Here is a 19,309-nt window from a genome sequence, read left to right as displayed (position 1 = left end):
AGTCCCTGAGAGTACCCAGTCCTAAGTTGCCGGGAAAGGAAGGGGGGGGGGTATCTGGAAAGGACAAGGAACAGACTCCTTTTCCTCACTGTATTCTCTCTGGGCTCTCCCCTTTCCCTCTTTCCCCTCCCCCTTTGTTTCCTCCTCCCACTCCTAGCTCCTTCATCCCCCCTCCCTGAATGTCAGGAAACTCCCACCAAAAGTCCCCCTGCAGGGCAATCCTCATGGGACACAGAAACTCAACCCACCCCCTTTCCCATTCCTATGCCTATGGGGAGACGGCTACCCAAGGGCAGACTTGGAAGAACCCAGGAGTCCTGGACCCCATCCACCAGGCCAGGCTTATGGTGTCTTTCAAGACTCACTTGCTTTATTAAGTAGAGTGTCAATAAAATCTGACATAGGTCCAGTCTCACACCTCCTTCCCCACACTCCCCAAGTTTGTCCATGGAGGAGCCAGGGCATGAGGTTGCTACACCGAGCTCTGGGATCCTGGTCAGGCAGAGCCCTGTGTCATTCAAGGAAGATGAAGACCTCCTGCTTCTGCTGCCTCTTCAGTCCTGTTCAGTAGTGGGAAGAGTTTGGGATTAAGAGTCAGATGACCTGGGTTCGGGCCTGGCTCTACAAACTACTAGCTGTATGACCTTAGACAAGTCATTTTCCTCCTTTGGGTCCCTCTGTTTCCTCCTTTGTAAAGTGATTAGATGACCTCTGAAGTCCCTTCCAGCTCTCATAGTCTGTGATTTAATCCTTAGTTTTTCATCTGACTTTGGGAACCATCCCTCTCCCTGGCTTAGACTTTTCTGGCCCCTGGATTCACTGAGGGGAGAGCCCTACCCTCTGCCATCCCTGGCCCCCTCTCTCTCAGAGACTCGGTGTGCTGGGGATGGACTGAGCAGGGTATCTGCCCCTGGAGAGTATCAAATGGCTCCAGCCCAAAGGTTAGAGTCCATTCTTTAGCATGTCCTTGCATGAAGCGGTGGGAGAGCCCGTCTGACTGTACAAGGGAAGAAGCAGAGGACCAGAAGGAAAACTTCATTCAAAGAAGAACATGCCTGGGGTCCGATAGAGGCAGTGGGGTAGCCCTAGCTGGTAGCTTCCTCCTCCCTGGAGTGGGAAAGGCCCCCCAGTCCAGGGCTCCTTCTGGTTCCCCCGAAGGGGTAGTGGGGATTGGAAGGGAGGTGACTGAGTGGGGGTAGCTGGGGAAGCTGGAGTGGGTGCGAGCAAATGATCCAGGGCCGGGCCACAGCCCCGCTCGTCCATGCAGAAGCTCAGGGCTTGCACGCGGCACTGGTAGCTGCCACCCAGAGCTTCAGCCCCACCAAAGTTACCAAAGATGGGCAGCCCTGCCTTGCCATAGGCCTCACCCTCAGGGAATCGGGCTGGGGAGGGCTGAGGGCCCTGAGGGGCAGGGAAGACTGGGGGCAGGCTGAATGCTGGGCATGGAGAGGCAGAAGAGGAAGAGGAGGAGGAGGAGGAGGTGGAGGAGGAGGAGGAGGGTGGCAGCTCTCGAGGGTCCACCCTCTGTCCAGGAGACCCGGCTGGCTCAGGAGGCTCCTTGAGGTCCATCAGCATCTGTGAAGCTGGCAGGGCCAGTGGCTCAGAAGTGGAAAGGTACAGACCAGCCGGGGTTGTAGGGAGGGCATCTGCCAGTCCCCCAAAGAGGCTCTCATTGGGTGATGTCTCTGGATTAGTGTGGCATAGGCCCTGGGTCTCAGGCAGCTCCAGTGGTGGGGCCAGGCATGGTCCAGTGGTAGCCTTGGCCTGGCCAGAGGCACCCTCCCGCTCTGGGACATCGCTGCGAGGGTCTGGCATCCCAGAGGCCCGATAGACCCCACGGCCTGTCCCACCTCGGGCCCTGCTCTTGGCCTTCCTCTGTGTCTCAGTCTCGGGCTCAGATCCCCTCTTGCGAGTGAAGCGGCGCCTCCGCCGCAGGAAGCTGCCATTCTCAAACATGTTGTAGCTGTCGGGGTCCAGGGTCCAATAGCTGCCCTTGCCAGGTCTGCGGTCATCTCGGGGCACCTTAACAAAGCACTCGTTGAGGGACAGGTTGTGGCGGATGCTGTTCTGCCAGCCGGGCCGGTTGTCTCTATAGAAGGCAAAGCGGCCCATGATGTAGTGGTAGATGGCACTGAGCGTGGCCCTCTGGCCCGGGGAGCTCTGGATGGCCATGGTGATGAGAGCGATGTAGCTGTACGGGGGCTTGGCTAGCTCCCCGGGGCGGCTGGGACCTGGGTCCTGGCCTTGCCGGCTGGGAACTGAATCCTGGCCCTGGCCATTCCCAGGCCCCCGCGGAGTGGGACAGTCAGGCTGCATGTCTTTCCTTTCCCAGAGGCCTTCACCGCCAAAAGCCGGTCAGGAGCCTCCTCCAGCTGGTTAAAAGCCCTCGGCCAGCCCAGCCCAGCCCCTGTGGCCTGGAAAGGCTAGATGGGAGGGATCAGGCCTCTCTACCCCCACCCCTTTCCCACCCATCTGCCAGTCCCGGTTGGAGGCAGCCCTGCCCATGGGGGCCTGGGGAGGCGCCAAGCTTTGGCCCAGCCCCCACAGGCTTCAGCGCTGAGGGTCCCAGGGGAAGGAGGACAGGAGGATGAGGCAGAGGCTGGGTTGGCTGGGCAGAACTGGAAAAGAAATGGAAAGTCGGACTAGAGATTCCTAACTGCCTTCTCATCTTCTCTCCTCTCGACTTCCTCGGACTCTCTTACAGCCTCTCCTCCTCCTCCATATATGTCTCTGCACTTTTCTCCCCATCAAATCTTTGCTCTGCTCACAGCTCTCCTATTTCCCTTCTCGTCTTTCCCCACATCATCTCCCCCTCCTCCATTCATCTCCCTTCTTTTCTCTCTTGCCTTCTTCCTTCTCCTCTTCCTTTTCTCTACCCCCTCTCACCATCTCCCTTCTCTTTATATTTCTTCCCTAGTCACCACACTCTCCCTTTCATACCCCATCTTTTCCCCTTTTCAAACAAGGGCCAAATGATTCTTCTCCCTCGTGGGGAGAAGGCCAGAGTGTGAAAATGAAGGGAGAATAGTTGGGGGGGAGTACAAAAAAATGGAGGGACCTCTGGGGGAGGGAGCTGTTGGGAAGGAAGAAAGAATAAGGGTTGTGGGGAAAGGGAGGGAGGGGTGAGGGCAGAGAGGGGAGAACAGGGGAGGTGGGGAAAGGGAGGGAGGAGCGAGGGCTGTCAGACAGGGGAGAACAAGGAGGTGCGGAAGGAGGGGGAGGAATGAGGGCCAAGAGCCAGAGAGGGGAGTAGGAGAGGTGGGAAAGGAGCTGGAGGAGGAGGTTGGGGCCGGTGGGGAGGGAGGAGGAGAAAAGATGGGTGTGGGGAAGCCCCTGGCCCTTGCAGAGCAAGGATGTGGGGGGAGAGACTTCAGTAAGTACTGCAGCTCCTTGGCCCTAGCTCCCTCTGCTGAGCTTTGAAGAAAAATCTGTCTTGTTGGTCTGAGTCACGTTTTCTCCTTTCAACCTGCCCTAGCCCTGTAGAGATCTTGGGCAGAGAGTGCAGGGAGAGGAAGGATCTATTCAACTTTAAGGCCAATCGATCGGTGCTTCTGGCTCAGACTCCCTGCCCTGGGACCCAGAAAACAGAGATCAGTGGAAAGATAATGAAATCTACATTTGAATCCCAGTTTTGTTACTGACTTATGTGAACTTGGGCAAATCCCTTTCCTCCCTCCAGGTTGCCCCTTCCAGCTCTTCCATAGGAGCATGATCCTAGATGATCACTAAGTGGCCCTTCCAGGGAATTGAGGGAGGGGGCAGGCCAGGCCAGCCACTTCAGCCTCCACCTCCTGTAAGGCTCTTTGACACTCCTGGCTCAGTTTCTCTCATCAAAGACCCTGTCCCAAGTAGGTAGCAGAAGAGAGGTTTTTGATCTAGTCAATGAAGGCCTTTGGATTGTCGTCTTCAGCACCTGAAGCTGGATGCTATGGAGGGTGACAGTGAGTACAGGGAAAGGAGTCCCGGGCTGGGAATTAGAAGTGGACCTGGGTTCATATCCTAGCCCTGCAAACGGTGTGACCACAGGCAAGTCTGCTCCTCGCCTGGCCTCAGTTTGTTCACCTAGGACTCCTTTTCCCTGTCCCTCCTGGTCAAGTTCAAATGAAGAGATGATGACAGCTAATATCGGGATCAGACATTTTAAAAGTTTACCAACGACTCCACGTACATTATCTCATCTTCACCACAACCCCACGAGGTAGGTGCTACAGGTATGATTATCACCATTTTACAGAAATCAGTTCTCAGAGGTTGTAACTGGCCCACAATCACAGAACTAATGAATGATCTGTCCTAAATAGATAAATAGATAAAAATGCTTTGCAGATTCTGTTAACAGTCACATCAGCACAGGCAGGTTTGGCTTCCCTCTAACACATTCCAAGGGCAGGAGAGAATGGGAATGGCTCCTCATCAACTCTCCACATTATGGGACATAGCCTTTTTTTTTGGGGGGGGAGAGGCAATTGGGGTTAAGTGACTTGCCCAGGGTCATGCAGCTAGTAAGTATTAAGTGTGTAAGGCCGGATTTGAACTGAGGTCTTCCTGAATCCAGGGCCTGTGCTCTATCCACTACACCATCTAGCTGCCCCCATAGCCCCCCCTTTTTTTCCGGGGCAATGAAGGTTAAGTGACTTGCCCAGGATCACACAGCTAGTGTCAAGTGTCTGAGGCCGCATTTGAATTCAGGTCCTCCTGAATCCAGGGCCAGTGGTTTATCCACTGGGCCACCTAGCTGCCCCCCCCCCCCAGCCTTTTTTTTTTTTTTTTTTTGGCAGGCAATGGGGGTTAAGTGACTTGCTCAGGGTCACACAGTTAGCAAGTGTCAAGTGTCTGAGGCTGGATTTGAACTCAGGTACTCCAGAATCCAGGGCTGGTGCTTTAACCACTGTGCTATCTAGCTCCCCCCCCCCATAGCCTTTTAAAAAAGGCATATGATGTCGAGATATGGGGAGATGTTGGAGGTTTGGGGGGTGGGCTCAGGATGTCTAATTTTAAAAAGTCTAGTAGGGGGTTCCTCTTGTGAATAACTCCTAAAGCACACTGAAGTTTAGTTGATACATATACATTGAGCCCCCTGACCCCCGATACACCCACCCAGAGGCACATGCAAAACCTGTTCTAAAGCAGGGAGACATGTGCTTGAGAGTAGACAAGGTGAAGACCCTTAACCCCAGGTATACTGGCTCAGCTTGGGCAAAGATGTGCCACAAATAGACGGTGCTCTGGACATGGGGTAGGGCCAGTCAGGGTTGGCACAGCTGGTTCAGAATGTGGGCTACACTCTCTGGAGCGCTGGGCTGGGAACCCTGAGGATCTTGGGGATTGAGACGCTTAGAGTGCAGGAAGAGTTCTCGGGCAAACACGGGCTCCACCTGGGGAGGAAAGGAAAGGAGGGAAGCATGGGGTAAGGGAGTCTGTCCCTATTCTGTTGGCCCCTTCTGGCCCTCACTTCTCTTCAGACACCCCTGTTCTGGCTCCACCCACCGCATCCTCTTAGACCACCCCACTTCCTTGCTCCCTCCCTCAATGCCTTAAGGCCTCTGGGAATTTTTTTTCAGGGCATCACCTGAGAAAACATGGGCCTAAGAGAAGGGGGGGGTCAGCTCTGGTGGCATAGTGGACAGAGTGTGGGACCTGGAATCCAGAAGACCTGAGGGGAATGCTACAACAGATACTGGCTATGTTAAACCCAGGCAATTCACTCAACCTCTCTCCGTCTCAGTTTCCTTAACTATAAAGTGGGGATAATAGCACCTACTTCATAGGATTATTGTGAGGATCAAATGAGATTAACATGTGTAAAACACTTTGCAAAGCTTAAAGTTCTATATAAATACTAGCTATATATTTCAGGAGGAAGGGCCCCTGAAGCCCTCCAAGAGTAAATCCATCCAAGGGTGGGAGGTGACCTGCCCTCCTTTCCCCTTCAGTTATCCCCTAAACCTTCTGCCTTCTTTATTCCCAATCTGGGCCTAGCTCAGGGGCTCCCACAGGTCATCCCAAAACCTGGAAGGGATTCAGAGAGGGAGGCTGAAAGGAAAGATCCCAGCAAGGCCTTGCAGAGGGTTTGGTAAGTCATAGAAATGAGAGCTGGAGGGGGTCACCTGAGAACACAGAATATGTTATAACTGGAAGATCATCTCATTTAGAAATAACCTAGTCCATTTTCTGGTCTTACAGAGGAAGAAACTGAGGCTCTAAGAACACTTACTTGTCTAAGATCACAGGGTAGGGATGTGTTATGGGTGGGATCTGCTTGGGAAGGGGGGAAGAGCACTGGATATAATAGGTCTTGTCCCCTTCCTCCTCCTCCAACTCACATGAGCCATGATGAGTCTCCCCTGGGACTGGCACCCTGGACCCGGGTACTCCTCTCCAAAACACAGTTGGATCTGATACTGGGGTGCGGGTTCCCCAAGACACAGGTGTCGATGCAGTTCTGTAAAGCACAAGGGAAAGGGTGGGTCTTGGTGATCCCTAACTCCAACTCTTGGGCTATGTCAAGATCCTAGACCCCAGCAAGAAGGAATGATGACTATCTTCCAGTGGTGGTCCAATCTGTCTTCAGTGAAGGTCTTTAACACTTTCCCTGCCTGATTTTTTTTTAAACTGGTGGCCTTGAACCAACCTATCCTACAGTTGCTGCCAATAGGGGTACCCCTGCCCCTGTGCTTGGCCCTGACTACTACCCTCAGATACTCATTCGTTTGGGTTTTTTTTTTCGGGACAATGACTTGCCCAGGCTCACACAGCTAATAAGTGTCAAGTGTCTGAGGCCAGATTTGAACTCTGGTCCTCCTGAATCCAGGGCCGGTGCTTTATCCACTGTACCACCTAGCTGCCCTCTTCATTCTTAATTTTTGATGATGATATAAGAGCTTACATTTCCATAGAGCTTAACAGTTTACACAACTCAGTAAGATAGATGGTTCAAGGTACAATATTATACCCACTGAAGCAGCCCAAGACTGGAAAAAGTTTCAACCTCAACCTCAAAAGACGCAGTTTTGAGTCCTGATTTGACCATTCAATAGTGGTGAGACTTTAGGCACACACTTCTTTTTCTCCCACTAAACTCTTTCCATTCTGGACAAGTCACTGTATTTCTATCTACCTTAGTTTTCTTTATTGTAAAATGGGATAATAGGCACCTAACTCCCAGGGTCTGGTGAGGATCAAGTGAGATATTTGTAAAGCACTTAGCACAGTACTTAGCATATAGTAGGTGCTTATTCACTTCCCTTTCTATTCCTTGCTGTGGAAGAAAGAGGATGGGACCTTAGGTTCTTGAAGATCTTGCCAACAGTACACAAGTTCTGGCAGGTTCTGCCAAGTTAAAAAGGCTTCAAATACCAGGGCATAGAGAGACTCTGTGTTTTTCTTCTACTGACTATCCTAAGTGTGAAGAGGCTCATTAAGAGAAGGTTGGGGGGCAGCTAGGTGGCGCAGTGGATAAAGCACCGGCCCTGGATTCAGGAGGACCTGAGTTCAAAGCTGGCCTCAGACACTTGACATTTACTAGCTGTGTGACCCTGGGCAAGTCACTTAACCATCATTGCCCCACCAGAAAAAAAAAAAGAGGTTGGCCACAAGGGTAAACTTTCTTTCCTTCTTCCTTTCTTCCTTTCTTCCTTTCTTCCTTCCTTCCTTCCTTCCTTCCTCCCTCCCTCCCTCCCTCCCTCCCTCCCTCCCTCCCTCCCTCCCTTCCTTCCTTCCTTCCTTCCTTCCTTCCTTCCTTCCTTCCTTCCTTCCTTCCTTCCTTCCTTCCTTCCTTCCTTTCCTTCTTCTCTCTCTCTCCCTCCCTCTTCTCTCTTTCCTTCCTCCCTTCCTCCTTTACTTCCTTCCTTCCTTCCTTCTTTCTTTCATTTCCTTCTTTCTTCCTTTTTTTCTGTAGCAACTTGTAAAATGGTTTACTAAATCATAAGCTAGGAATCAGGACACTGACATATAGAACTCCCGCATAAGGAAACTCTCTCTATTAATACAGGTAGACCTCTTTGCAACTTAATGTTTTAGAGAGTGACCTAAAACACTGAAAGGTTAAGTGACTTTATCTGGACTTAAACAGTGTATGTTAGAGGTAAGACTTGAACCCAGGTCTTTCTGGCTTCGTGGCTGGCTCTCAGCCCATCATCTTCATATTCCTCACACTGGGATCTCAAGATTCTGTTCCACAGTGCTTCCCCTTCCTCTATAGATAAGCTTTCCCCAGGGGCCCAGATTTCCCCACTACTTCCAAGCACTCTCCACATCATACCTTCTCTCTTTGTCCTTATCCTCCTCCCACTAGAACCCTGTTCCTGGGTCCTCCACCTCTGACAGGTGAGCTATCACCTTAGGGGGTCTCCAAACCACAAAGCAGAGCTCACTCCAGCCCTCTCTCACCTCCTTATGTCTCCCTGAATTTTTTTTTTTTTGCAGGGCAATGAGGGTTAAGTGACTTGCCCAGGTTCACACAGCTAGTAAGTGTCAAGTGTCTGAGGCCAGGTTCAAACTCAGGTCCTCCTGAATCAAGGTCCAGTGCTTTATCCACTTCACCTCCCTGAATTTTAATGTAAGCTTCTTTAGGGCAGGGACTTGCTTGTTTTCAAGCCCTGTGTTATGGGCCCCCTTTCAGAGTAATGTTTATAAATGCATAAAATAATATGCATAGGAGTACAAAGGAAACCAATTATATTGAAATACAGTTATCAAAATATTAAAAAACCAGACAAGTTTATGGATCCCTAAGTTAGGAACCCTTGATGACTGTTTTCTTTCTTTTCTTCCTCCCTTCCTTCCTCTCTCCTTCTAATACTTCCTTCCTCTTCCCTCACTTTCTTCCTTTCTTCCTTCCTTCCTTCCTTTCTCTCTCTCTCTTTCTTTCTTTCTTCTTCCCCCCCTCCCCACTATGACATGGTACCTCTGAAATTTTGTGGCTGAAGTGACATTAGCAGCAGCTCACAGTTTTATATCACTTTAAGTTTTACAAAATGCTTTCTTCACAATGGCACTGCAAGGTAGGGGGTAGAAATATGATATCCCTTTTCCAGATAAGGAAACTGAACTAGGCAGAACTAGGTCTCCAACCCATGCCTCCTCACTGTGTACTGATCTTACTTCACACAAAGGGTGACCCCATCTTCCTGTGCTCCTCTCCACACTAGTAACCCTTCTTTACCCCCCAAACCAGACTTTGCCAGTCCCCCTTCCCCACCAGTTGCTTACGATCCAGGAACTGCTGGGTGTCCAACAGCTTATAGGTCTTCTCCCTTTCCAATTTGTTGGGCTGGTCACAATGGGGTGCCAGGGGGCCTCGCCAGTAAACCCGGCCCTGGCATTGCCTCTTAGCAAAGACCCCCTCAGGAGCTACCCAGAGGAGGACTCCCCTGTCCAGGTGAGGCAAGAGGCGCTCCAGGATTTGGGTGATAGGTGTGCTGGCCCCTGAGAGAGCTTTGGGTGATGGGAACTGGATCTGCTCCAGCCTGGCAGGGCCATAGAGATGTGGGCTGTCAATGGGCACAGGCCGAGTTGTCAAGCGGCAGCCCTCGGCAGTGTGAGCAACGGCCTCCTTCACCAGGACGTCTCGGTAGTACAGACGGACATGGAGCCAGCAGTCTGAAGTGGGTAATACATCAAATCATCCACAGTCATTTCCTGAGCATTGACTAAACTCCCAGCCCTGTCCAGGGTACTGAGGAGGATATGGAGACAAAGCGGATAGGTCCTCAGGTAATGCACATTTTAGCTGAGGAGATGGGACTTAAACATAGGAGGTGACTAGTAACAAACCAAGGCAGACTGTGGTCAGGGCCCAGTGAGTGGAACAGACAGGTCAGAGAGGAAATGTTCCCTTTTAATCTGGGAGTGGTCAGGGAACACACCAGAAGGAAGTGGGATTTGAGTCTGAGTCACATCATCTATCCCCTGGTTTCATACTCCCATCCTCTGTTGTTTGTCCCCCTGACTAGATGGGAAGTCCTAGGAGGGCAGTGGGTATTTCATTTCAGTGTGCTCTGTCACAAAACAGTTGAACACAGGGTTAGGCATAGATGAAATACTTTAAAGTACCCATTGCATGAATGAAAAGTAGAGAGACATGAAGCAGTCAACAAACTCTTCTTAAGGAGATAATGTATTTTAGGCACTGTGCCAAGCACTGGGCATACAAGAAAAACAAAAATGGTCCCTGCCCTCAAGAATCTTATGTTCTAATGTTGAGACAACATGTAAATAAATAGGTACATACAAGATACACTCAGAGCAGACAGAAGGAAACCTACGGCTGGAGTGATACAGATGAATATTGAGGTAGGGATGCCAAGAGAGGACAAAGGAGATTGAAAACCAGTGAAGCTGGATCGTCGAGTTTTTAGAGGGAAACAAAGTATAAAAAGATTGGAAAAGAGGAAGGGGACCAGATTATGAAGAGCTTTAATTGCCAAACAAAGGATTTTGTCTTTGATTGTGGAGGTAACAGGGGATCACTAGTCAGATCTGTACTTTAAGAGAATTACTTTGGCATCTGAATGGGAAGTCAAAAATGGCAAAGTAATAGAACAAGGGGAGCAAAGGATTTGGGAGTAGGGAATACGGCAGCATTGAGCTGGTTCACCTTGGGATTGAAATTGGGAAGGTGTGTATTGGAGTGACAGACAGCCTGGGAAAAGTACTTTTTTTTTTTTGGCTGGGAAATGAGGGTCAAGTGACTTGTCCAGGGTCACACAGTTAGTAAGTGTTAAGTGTCTGAGGTCAGATTTGAACTCAGGTCCTCCTGAATCCAGGGCCGGTGCTCTATCCACTGCGCCACTGCCCCTGATCCAAGAATTTTTTAATTCATTCACACATACTATAGGCAGCTTAGGTGGTGCAGTGGATAGAGTGATGTATCTGGAGTCAGGAAGACCTGAGTTCAAATCTGGCCTCAGATATTTACTAGCTGTGTGATCATGGAAAAGTCACTTAATCACTATCTTCATCAGTTTCCTCATCTGTGAAATAGGAATAATAATAGCACTTGCCTCCCAGCATTGTTGTAAGGATCAAATGTTATATTTGTGAAGTGCTTGGTAAGTCCTAACGTACCATATCAATACTGGCTATTAGTATCATAGAAACACAATATTTAGGGGTACTGGCAAGATTAAGGCCATGACCTTCTTTGTGTGTAGCTGAGGTTGAGTGGAGAAGTAAATCATGAGAACTGAGTAGACTGAGGAAGTGGGAAATTAGAATATTTGAGAGAATATCAATATGCAAGTTGAAGTCCCTTAGTCTGAGGCCAGGAGTTAAAGCAGAAAGAAAGTGAACCAGGCACTGAACTCATTGAGGAAGGAGAAGAATAATGTAGGGATGGTCCCAACTCAGTGAGTATGAATGTGGATCCATGCACACACACACACACACACACACACACACACACACACACGGATGTGTTTCGTGTATGATGCCCACATGGACACATTCGTTAATTGTGGCATGAGTGTATCCAGGCAGTAGGTAAGTGTGTTTGTGAATCTTGTATGTGGCTATGGGGGCTCATGTGGGAATGAAGGGATGGCTGTGTCTAGGCTATGGGTTCCTAATCTTTTTTGTGTCATGACCCCCTTTGACAAACTGGTGAAGCCTATTTGACTCCTCAGAAAAAATATTTTTAGGCATATGGAATAAAATAAAATACAGGATTATAAAGAAAACTAATTAATTACATTTAAATAGTTATAAAATATATATTTTTAAAAATTAATAGACTAGGCTAGGTGGCACAGTGGATAAAACACCGGCCCTGGATTCAGGAGTTCCTGAGTTCAAATCCGGCCTCAGACACTTGATACTTACTAGCTGTGTGACCTTGGGCAAGTCACTTAACCCCCGTTGCCCCGCAAAAAAAAAAAAATTCACAGACCAGGGGGCAGCTAGGTGGCTCAGTGGATAAAACACCAGCCCTGGATTCAGGAGGACCTGAGTTCAAATCCAGCATCAGACACTTAACACTTATCAGCTGTGTGACCCTGGGCAAGTCACTTAAGTGACCCTCATTGCCCTGAAGAAAAACAACAACAACAACAAAAAGTTCACAGACCCCAGGTTAAGAATGCCTGGCTGGGTCATTCAGTAGCATGGATGGAATTTAGCCATACCCAGTGATAGCCTCTGCCTGAGCCTTCTTGGTCTCTGAACTGACAGCTGGGAAGAGGGGAAGGGATTGTGAGTGATAAGCAGAGGTTCAAACCTGACCTTCTGTATAAGGAAAGAGCCCTCCTTACTTCCCGGCCTGGTTCCACACAATGAGAGAAAACATCAGGGTATAGCAGGGAGGACCCTGAACTTGAAAGACCTGATTTCAAGTCCTGACTCTTAACCATCAATATGGCTATGGGAAAGTCATTTAATCTCTCTCAGCCTGCTTTCTCTTCTGTGGATGTGTGTGTCGGGGGGGTGGGGGGGGGGTGGGGGGGAATAATACTTCTCTGCTCTCCAGAGATTTGGTGAGCAGAGAACAGGATCAACCTTGAGAGCTAGGGCAAGAGAGGGGTAAGTAAGGACTGTGCAGAGAAATCTTCCAGGGTGACGATCCTTACCAGAGGTGCTGACATTCTCACAGGGGGTCAGGCTTAGAGGAAGGTGGCTCTGTGAAGGGTCCCAACTGTAAAAAGTGCCTGTCACTTGGAACCCTGGATAGGAGGAGAGGAAGAAAGAAAGGGCACTGGTATACCCTGAATGTGGCGGGCCATCTTCCTGACCAGCTCCCTCCCTTCAGGGCTCAGAGGCCAGGACACCTCTGGGAAACAAGACAACAGAGATTGGAAACAGAGGGAAGAATTAAAAGGTAAGGAGGGCAGAAGAGGATAGGAAGACCCAAGCCCACAGAGGTCCCTCCCTTACCAGACTCAGCCTTTGGGCTGGTAAAGCAGGGGGCGGGGGAAACCTGATGGCAGCCCTTGGAAATCCTTTCCTTGCCAGTCTCCTCAGCAGCTGAGTCTGAGCCAGCCTAGGCAATGGGAGAGAGGGGCCCATGAGGGCTGAGAGCTTGGGGGGCAGCTGAGACTAGAGGCCAGCCACTGGCTTTCACCGGAGTGAGCTGGCCCTCCTGAATGAAACAGTCTCCGTGGGGAGGAGTCATTGCTAAGCAGAAGGGCCCACCAACCAATCACATAATCACACACCAGCATCTAGTTCTTGGTAGATACAGCTCGAGTGCTTCAGGGTCAGGACCTTGGGCAGCACAACCCAAAGTGGGAGGGAGTGAAATCAGATGTGGATAGGCTATAAGAAGGGCAGCTTCCCAACTCAGTGCGCCAAGTTAGGAAGAGGATGGGGATGTGGGGCTGGTAAATATGGAGGGATGAGGAGGTAAAGGGGACTTGAGGGGCAGGATGATGGGGCAGGGATAGAGGTAGATTGGGTGTCACTACACTGACCTGGTCTGGCCTCTGGAGAGGCTCAGTTGATACATTTTGGGGGGCTCTCAGGTGGCCCTTCTGCCCCTCATCCTCTGCAGAGAAAACAAGTGCATCAGGTTCTAGTTTGAATCCTTGGGAAAGCCCTGTTCCCCTTTGCCTCTAGTGGTCCCCATAACCCTCTAAAGTCCCCACCCCCTGTCAAGGCTCGGGATCTTTGATGCCCTAAAAACCAGAATTTGGATCTCCTGCTCCCCAAACTCATGCTTTTCAATGTGTGAATACCCAGGTTGCGGGCTCCCTCAGAGATGATCTGGTAGACCTTGTAGGGTTCAGAGATGTCCAGTTGGCTCCGATCAATCACTTCCTGGAAGTCTGTGCTCTTGTTGAGGGCACAGCGCAGGCGGGTCTTCCAGACAGATGGGTCAGCTTTGTCTGTGCCTTCTTGGTACTTACCTTTGTAAATGGCCCAGGCCTAGGGGAAAAGAACAAGGCTCAGGTCTCAAACCTCTGAGCCCTGTGGAATGCTCTCTACTTTTCTGGGACTTAGCTCTGGGGATCCTGTCTATGTAGGGAGGCATATTAGGGGTACCCTGGCCAGCAAGTTCTAATGAAGGATGTTGGGGGAGGATATCACAGGGTAAGGAATTGGAGAGTGGCAAGGATCTTCCCTTGAGAAACCAACTCCTCCTTCAGGGTGCCTCATTTCTAGTGAATGAATCACCTAAGAAAGAACCTAGAGTCACCTGTGATTCTTTTCTCCTTCTCATTTCCTAACCACCAATCAGTTGCCAGGTCTTGTCAATTTCAGCTCAAGACTGTTTCTCCCATTCATCCCCTCTTTTCATTCTCTCCACCAGGGCATTTTTTTCTTTTTCCTTGGACTTTTTTAGAAGAGCTTCCATCTGGTTTCTTCATCTTCAGTCTCTCCCTTTCTAATTTATCTTACATATGCTGCTGCCTTAGTCATCTACTATATACACATAAATATTTAGGATGTGGAGTTGGAAGGGATCTTATGAACCATCTTGTAAAACTGCTTTATTTTACACATGACAAACCTGAAGCACAGAGAGGTTAAGTGAATTGTTCAAGGTCACATAGCTAAAAAGTAGCAAGGCTTAGATTTAAGTATAAGAGGTAGGAAGGAAGAAAGAAAAGAGAGAAAGAAGGAAAGAGAAGGAGGAGAGGAAGAAAGAAAAGAGGGAAAGAAGGAGAGGAGGGGAGGAAGAAAGGAAGGAGGGAAGGAAGAAAGGGAGGGAAGAAGGGAAAGGAGGAAGGAGAGAAGAAAGGAGGAAAGGAAGAAAGGAAGGAGGGAAGGAAGAAAGGGAGGGAAGAAGGGAAAGGAGGAAGGAGAGAAGAAAGGAGGAAAGGAAGAAAGGAAGGAAGGAAGGAAGAAAGGGAGGGAAGAAGGGAAAGGAGGAAGGAGAGAAGAAAGGAGGAAAGGAAGAAAGGAAGGAGGGAAGGAAGAAAGGAAGGAGGGAAGGAAGAAAGGGAGGGAAGAAGGGAAAGGAGGAAGGAGAGAAGAAAGGAAGAAGGGAAGAAAAAGAAGGGGGAAAGAAAGGAAGGTGGGAAAGAAGGAAGGAAAGAGAGAGAACTAAGCCTTAGTTCTTAGTTCAAATCGAGATCATCTAGTGTCCCTGTGAAGACTTCCTTCACTGGAGCCTTTTAGCAGAGGCTGGATGACCTCTTGTCTGGGATATTGTAGAGGTTAGGTTAGATGTCCTCTAGGGCTGCTTCTAATTCTGTGATTCTGCTTCTATTGACCATGTGACGCCTATCGAGATTTGCCTTGTCCTTCAAGGCCCAATTCAAGTCTTAGCTCCTCTACCAGGAAACCTTTGACTGTCACTTCTTATCTCGGGGCTTCTTCCCTACTTAGTAAAATGAGGAGCTGGGACTAGGTGTCTTCAAAAATCCCTTCTAGCTTAGTGCAGTAGAAACTTCACTGGCTTTGTAGTCAGATGTGGAGTCAAACCCCAGCTCTTCTGCTTAAAATGTGTGTGACCTTGAACAAGTGATTTCACTTCTCTTCTTTTCAGCTTCCTCATCTGTCAAATGAGAGGGCTGGATCAGAGCACATGTTTTCTGATGTCTCCTCCTCCCAACTCTATATTTTAAGATCTATCATTGAGGAAGGAAGGAAAGGAGGTACTTACGTGCCTACCATCTGTCCGGCACTGTGCTGAATCTTACAACAACCCTGGGAGGTTGGTGCTCTGAGGACCCCCATTAAATAGATGAGGAAACTGAGTCTTGAAAGAGGATAAGTAGACATATAATACACAGTAGCAAATGATAGCAACCCTGTGTTTGACAAATGTAAAGATGTAAGCTTTGGGGGTAAGAATTCATTATTTGGTAAAAAATTATTGGGAAAGCTGGAAAGCAGTCTGGCAGAAATTGGACATAGACCACTATCTTATACCATTTACCAAGATAAGGTCAAAAATGGATACATGACCTAGACACAAAGGGAGATATCATAAGGTAGAAAAACATGGAACACATAACCGATTAGACTTATGGTTAGGGGAACAATTTATGAATAAATAAGAGAAAGAGAGCATTGCGAAGTTTTAAATGGATAATTCCAATTACTTTAAATCTAAAAGTTTTTGTACAAATAAAAACAATATAGCCAAAATCAGAAGGAAAACAGAAAACTGGGGGAAATTTTCTTTCTTTCTTTCTTTCTTTCTTTCTTTCTTTCTTTCTTTCTTTCTTTCTTTCTTTCTTTCTTTCTTTCTTTCTTTCTTTCTTTCTTTCTTTCTTCCTTCCTTCCTTCCTTCCTTCCTTCCTTCCTTCCTTCCTTCCTTCCTTCCTTCCTTTCTTTTCTTTTCTTTTTTTTTGAATGAGGCCATGAGGGTTAAGTGACTTGCCCAGGGTCACACAGCTAGTAAGTGTCAAGTGTCTGAGGTCACATTTGAACTCAGGTCCTCCTAAATCCAGGGCAGGTGCTTTATCCACAGCACCACCTAGCTGCCCCAGGGGGAAATTTTTACAGTTTCTCAGATAAAAGTCTCATATCTCAGATATATTAAGTACTTTGTTGAATTTATAAGAATATGAGTCATTCCCCAACTGATAAATGGTCAAAGGATATGAACATGTAGTTTTTCAATGATATAATCAAAGACATATATATACACACATATGTCATCATATGAAAAAAAATGTTCTAAATTATTATTGATTAAGGAATGCATATTAAAACAACTTTGAGATATTTTACCCTACCAGACTGGCTAAAATGATAGAAGAGGAAAGCGACAAATGTTGGAGGAGATATAGAAAAACTGGGACACATTCACTGTTGGTGGAACTGTCAACTGATCTAACCATTTTGGAAAGCAATCTGGAATTATGCCCAAAGAGTTATAAAACTGTGCATACCCTTTGACCCAGCAATAACACTTCCAGATCTATTTCCAAAAATGATTAGCTCTCTTTGTGGCGGCAAAGAACTGGAAATTGAGAGCATGCCTGTCAATTGGGGGATGACTAAACAAATTGTGGTATATGATTGTGATGGAATACTACTGTGCTATAAGAAATAATGAACGGGTTGATTTTAGAAAGACAAGTAAAGACTTGTATGAAATAATGAAGAGTGAAATAAGCAGAACCAAGAGAACATTGTGCACAGTAAGAGCAAGATTGTTCTAAGAACAACTTTGAATGACTAAGTCATTTTTAGTATTATAAATACTCAAATCAACTACAAAAGACTCATGAAAGAAGATGCTATCCACCTCCAAAGAAAGAATTGATTAATAGAAATATGTATTAGTGTGGTTTTACGTACACATACACACACATATATTTGTGTCTAATGTTAGCCTTCTGTAGGGTGGGGTGGGGTGGGGAGGGAGGGAAAGAAAAAAAGTGCACACCAGAGAAGAAAGAAAACTTAGAAGGAAGAACAAAAAAGCAGAGTAGCTTTGAAAATGATATGTACTCTGTTTTCCAACTGCACGTGTATAACTTATATTGAATTGCTTGAGTTCTTAAGCGGGGGAGGGAGAGGAGGAAGAGAATTTGGAACACAAAGTTTAAAAAATAGACGTTACAAGTTATTTTTACATGTAAGGTGGGGGAAAATTCTCAATAAATAAATTAATTAAATTTAAAACCGATATGTAGTACTTATTACATAGGGTTTTTTTAAAAAAGTAAAATGTAAAGTGGAAGTTCATGGTTTTATATTGAATCCTCTACTTATGTTGTGCTGCGAACATGGAAATGGGTTGAGGATTTTTTGTTTTTTTGTTTTTGTCTTTATGTATTTAAGTTCGAATTTAATACAAAATCTTTAAAAGGGGCTAAGTGACTTGCCCATAGTCACACAGCTAGTGTCTGTGGATGGATTCCGACTTAAATCCACCATACCACCTGGCTGACACAGAGGATATCAGGTCCAAACCATATTAATCTCTCCTGTACCTTGCAGGACCTAATGTTTTCAGGCTCTGTACCACATGATCTGTTTCCGTGCTGTCCTGTCTGTACCCCATATCTCTCTCTCTCTTTTTTTTTTTAGTGAGGCAATTGGGGTTAAGTGACTTGCCCAGGGTCACACAGCTAGTAAGTGTTAAGTGTCTGAGGCCGGATTTGAACTCAGGTATTCCTGACTCCAGGGCCGGTGCTCTATCCACTGCGCCGCCTAGCTGCCCCCTGTACCCCATATCTCTTGATTGCCTCTCCACTTTGGTGCCTCTCCGCTCCAACTGAGGCCTTCTGAGAGCCCGGTCTCTGATAGAGGTCTGGACTTACTGGGAAGACCTGAGAAGAACTCACTTTTAACACTCAGTAACTGTGATCCCTGGTCAAGTCACTTAATGTCTCTGACACTCAATTTTCATATCTGTAAAATGGGTGACTAAATGGCCTCCAAGATCTCTTCCAGCTCTAAAATCATGAACCCATGATCCTCCAGTAGACAAAGAACCCGAGAGCTAGAAGGGAGCCCAGAAATCATGCCGTCCAATCTCGTTGTTTGACCGAAGATGAAACTGAAACCCAGGATTGAAACTCAGTGTCAGAGAAAGACTGGAACTCAGGTCGGTCTGTCTGTCTGTCTGTCTGTCTCTCTTTCTGTCTCTCTCTTGTTCTCTCTTTCTGTCTCTCTCTCGTTCTCTCTCCCCTCTTGCCTCAGCCTGTCTGCCGCCTAGCTAGGGAGCTGGATTGACTAGAATAGAACCCAACGTGCCCCTCCACCAGCCCTCGCCCCACTTTTCCCCACGTGGGTGGCCCCGCGGCTGCCCAAGCTGTCCCGGCTCCAGGGCTCGCGAGGCTCCGCTTTACCCGAAACAACGCGGCGTCCTGCTGCTGCCTGTAGTCCTGTTTGGCCGCGTGCTTCCAGGGGATGCGGAACATGGTCTTCTCTCGGTTCTCCCAGCAGAGCCCGGGGTAGTGGCCGCTTTCAATCTGAGCCACCAGCCAGTGTCGGAGACGCAAGGGGCCGCCGGCCTCTGCCATGGCTTTGCACTCGTCGAGATTCAGCAGCGTGGGAGCCCGTCTAAGCGCGGCTCCGGGAGCAGCTCCCGGCAGAAGCGCCGCGCCCCGGCGCTGCCTTCACAGGGGCTGAGCCTTCCCTTCTCGGGGGAACGAGGAACAGGACGCGGAGCAGGATACCGAAACTGGACGGGACAGGAAGTGTCCCTGGCGTCTGGGGGGCTCCGTGGCAGAAAGGGAAAGTGAAAGCTCCCTGAGCCTTTTGCTTTCATTGCCTGTGCTGAACCTCGGAGTGTGCACCCTCCTCACACCCTCCTTCCCTCGCTCTCTGCCCCTCCCATTTTCCTCTCTCTCCCTCTCATCCTTCTCTCCCCTCCCTCTCTTCCCCCCCTCTCTCTGCCTCTCTCTCAGTCCCTTGGCCCCCTTATCTACTCTTTCCTTTTCCCCTTCCCCCTCTTCCTTTCTACTCC

General features: G+C 48.4%; 2 protein-coding genes across 4 annotated transcripts; both read right to left on the bottom strand.

Annotated features, from left to right (window-relative positions):
• Nucleotides 1-348: 348 nt before the first annotated feature.
• Nucleotides 349-3,145, bottom strand: FOXS1 (forkhead box S1). The gene has a single exon (XM_043984834.1). It carries the CDS (start codon nt 2,314-2,316, stop codon nt 1,036-1,038), a length of 1,281 nt encoding a protein of 426 aa, XP_043840769.1. The 5' UTR covers nt 2,317-3,145; the 3' UTR covers nt 349-1,035.
• LOC122741390 (interferon regulatory factor 4-like) lies at nt 349-19,043 on the bottom strand. Of its 3 annotated transcripts, none has more exons than XM_043984836.1 (8): nt 18,690-19,043; nt 13,668-13,857; nt 13,404-13,477; nt 12,868-12,973; nt 12,564-12,656; nt 9,211-9,600; nt 6,324-6,442; nt 349-560 (listed from the first exon to the last, which is right to left on the bottom strand). In XM_043984836.1, the coding sequence occupies exons 1-8, from the start codon at nt 18,861-18,863 to the stop codon at nt 555-557; spliced, it is 1,152 nt and encodes a 383-aa protein (XP_043840771.1). In that variant the 5' UTR covers nt 18,864-19,043; the 3' UTR covers nt 349-554. The 3 variants fall into 3 exon arrangements, with proteins under 3 accessions (XP_043840771.1, XP_043840770.1, XP_043840772.1); XM_043984835.1 differs by lacking the exon at nt 349-560 and adding an exon at nt 4,806-5,375; XM_043984837.1 differs by lacking the exon at nt 349-560 and adding an exon at nt 4,806-5,375 and having other exon boundaries at nt 13,839-13,857.
• Nucleotides 19,044-19,309: the final 266 nt, after the last annotated feature.

Source organism: Dromiciops gliroides, chromosome 2, assembly GCF_019393635.1.
Source record: "Dromiciops gliroides isolate mDroGli1 chromosome 2, mDroGli1.pri, whole genome shotgun sequence".
In the NCBI taxonomy this organism is placed as follows: domain Eukaryota; kingdom Metazoa; phylum Chordata; class Mammalia; order Microbiotheria; family Microbiotheriidae; genus Dromiciops; species Dromiciops gliroides.
This window is presented reverse-complemented; position numbering and strand designations above follow the sequence as displayed.

What these genes read in the sequence shown, in the direction of transcription:
- LOC122741390 (XM_043984835.1), bottom strand. Translation starts at nt 18,863, where the DNA reads ATGGCAGAGGCCGGCGGCCCCTTGCGTCTCCGACACTGGCTGGTGGCT. An exon ending in AGGACGCCGCGTTGTTTCGG is followed by an intron (nt 13,858 to 18,689) that starts GTAAAGCGGAGC and finishes CTTTTCCCCTAG; the next exon opens with GCCTGGGCCATTTACAAAGG. An exon ending in TGAGGGAGCCCGCAACCTGG is followed by an intron (nt 13,478 to 13,667) that starts GTATTCACACAT and finishes TTTTCTCTGCAG; the next exon opens with AGGATGAGGGGCAGAAGGGC.
- FOXS1 (XM_043984834.1), bottom strand. Translation starts at nt 2,316, where the DNA reads ATGCAGCCTGACTGTCCCACTCCGCGGGGGCCTGGGAATGGCCAGGGC.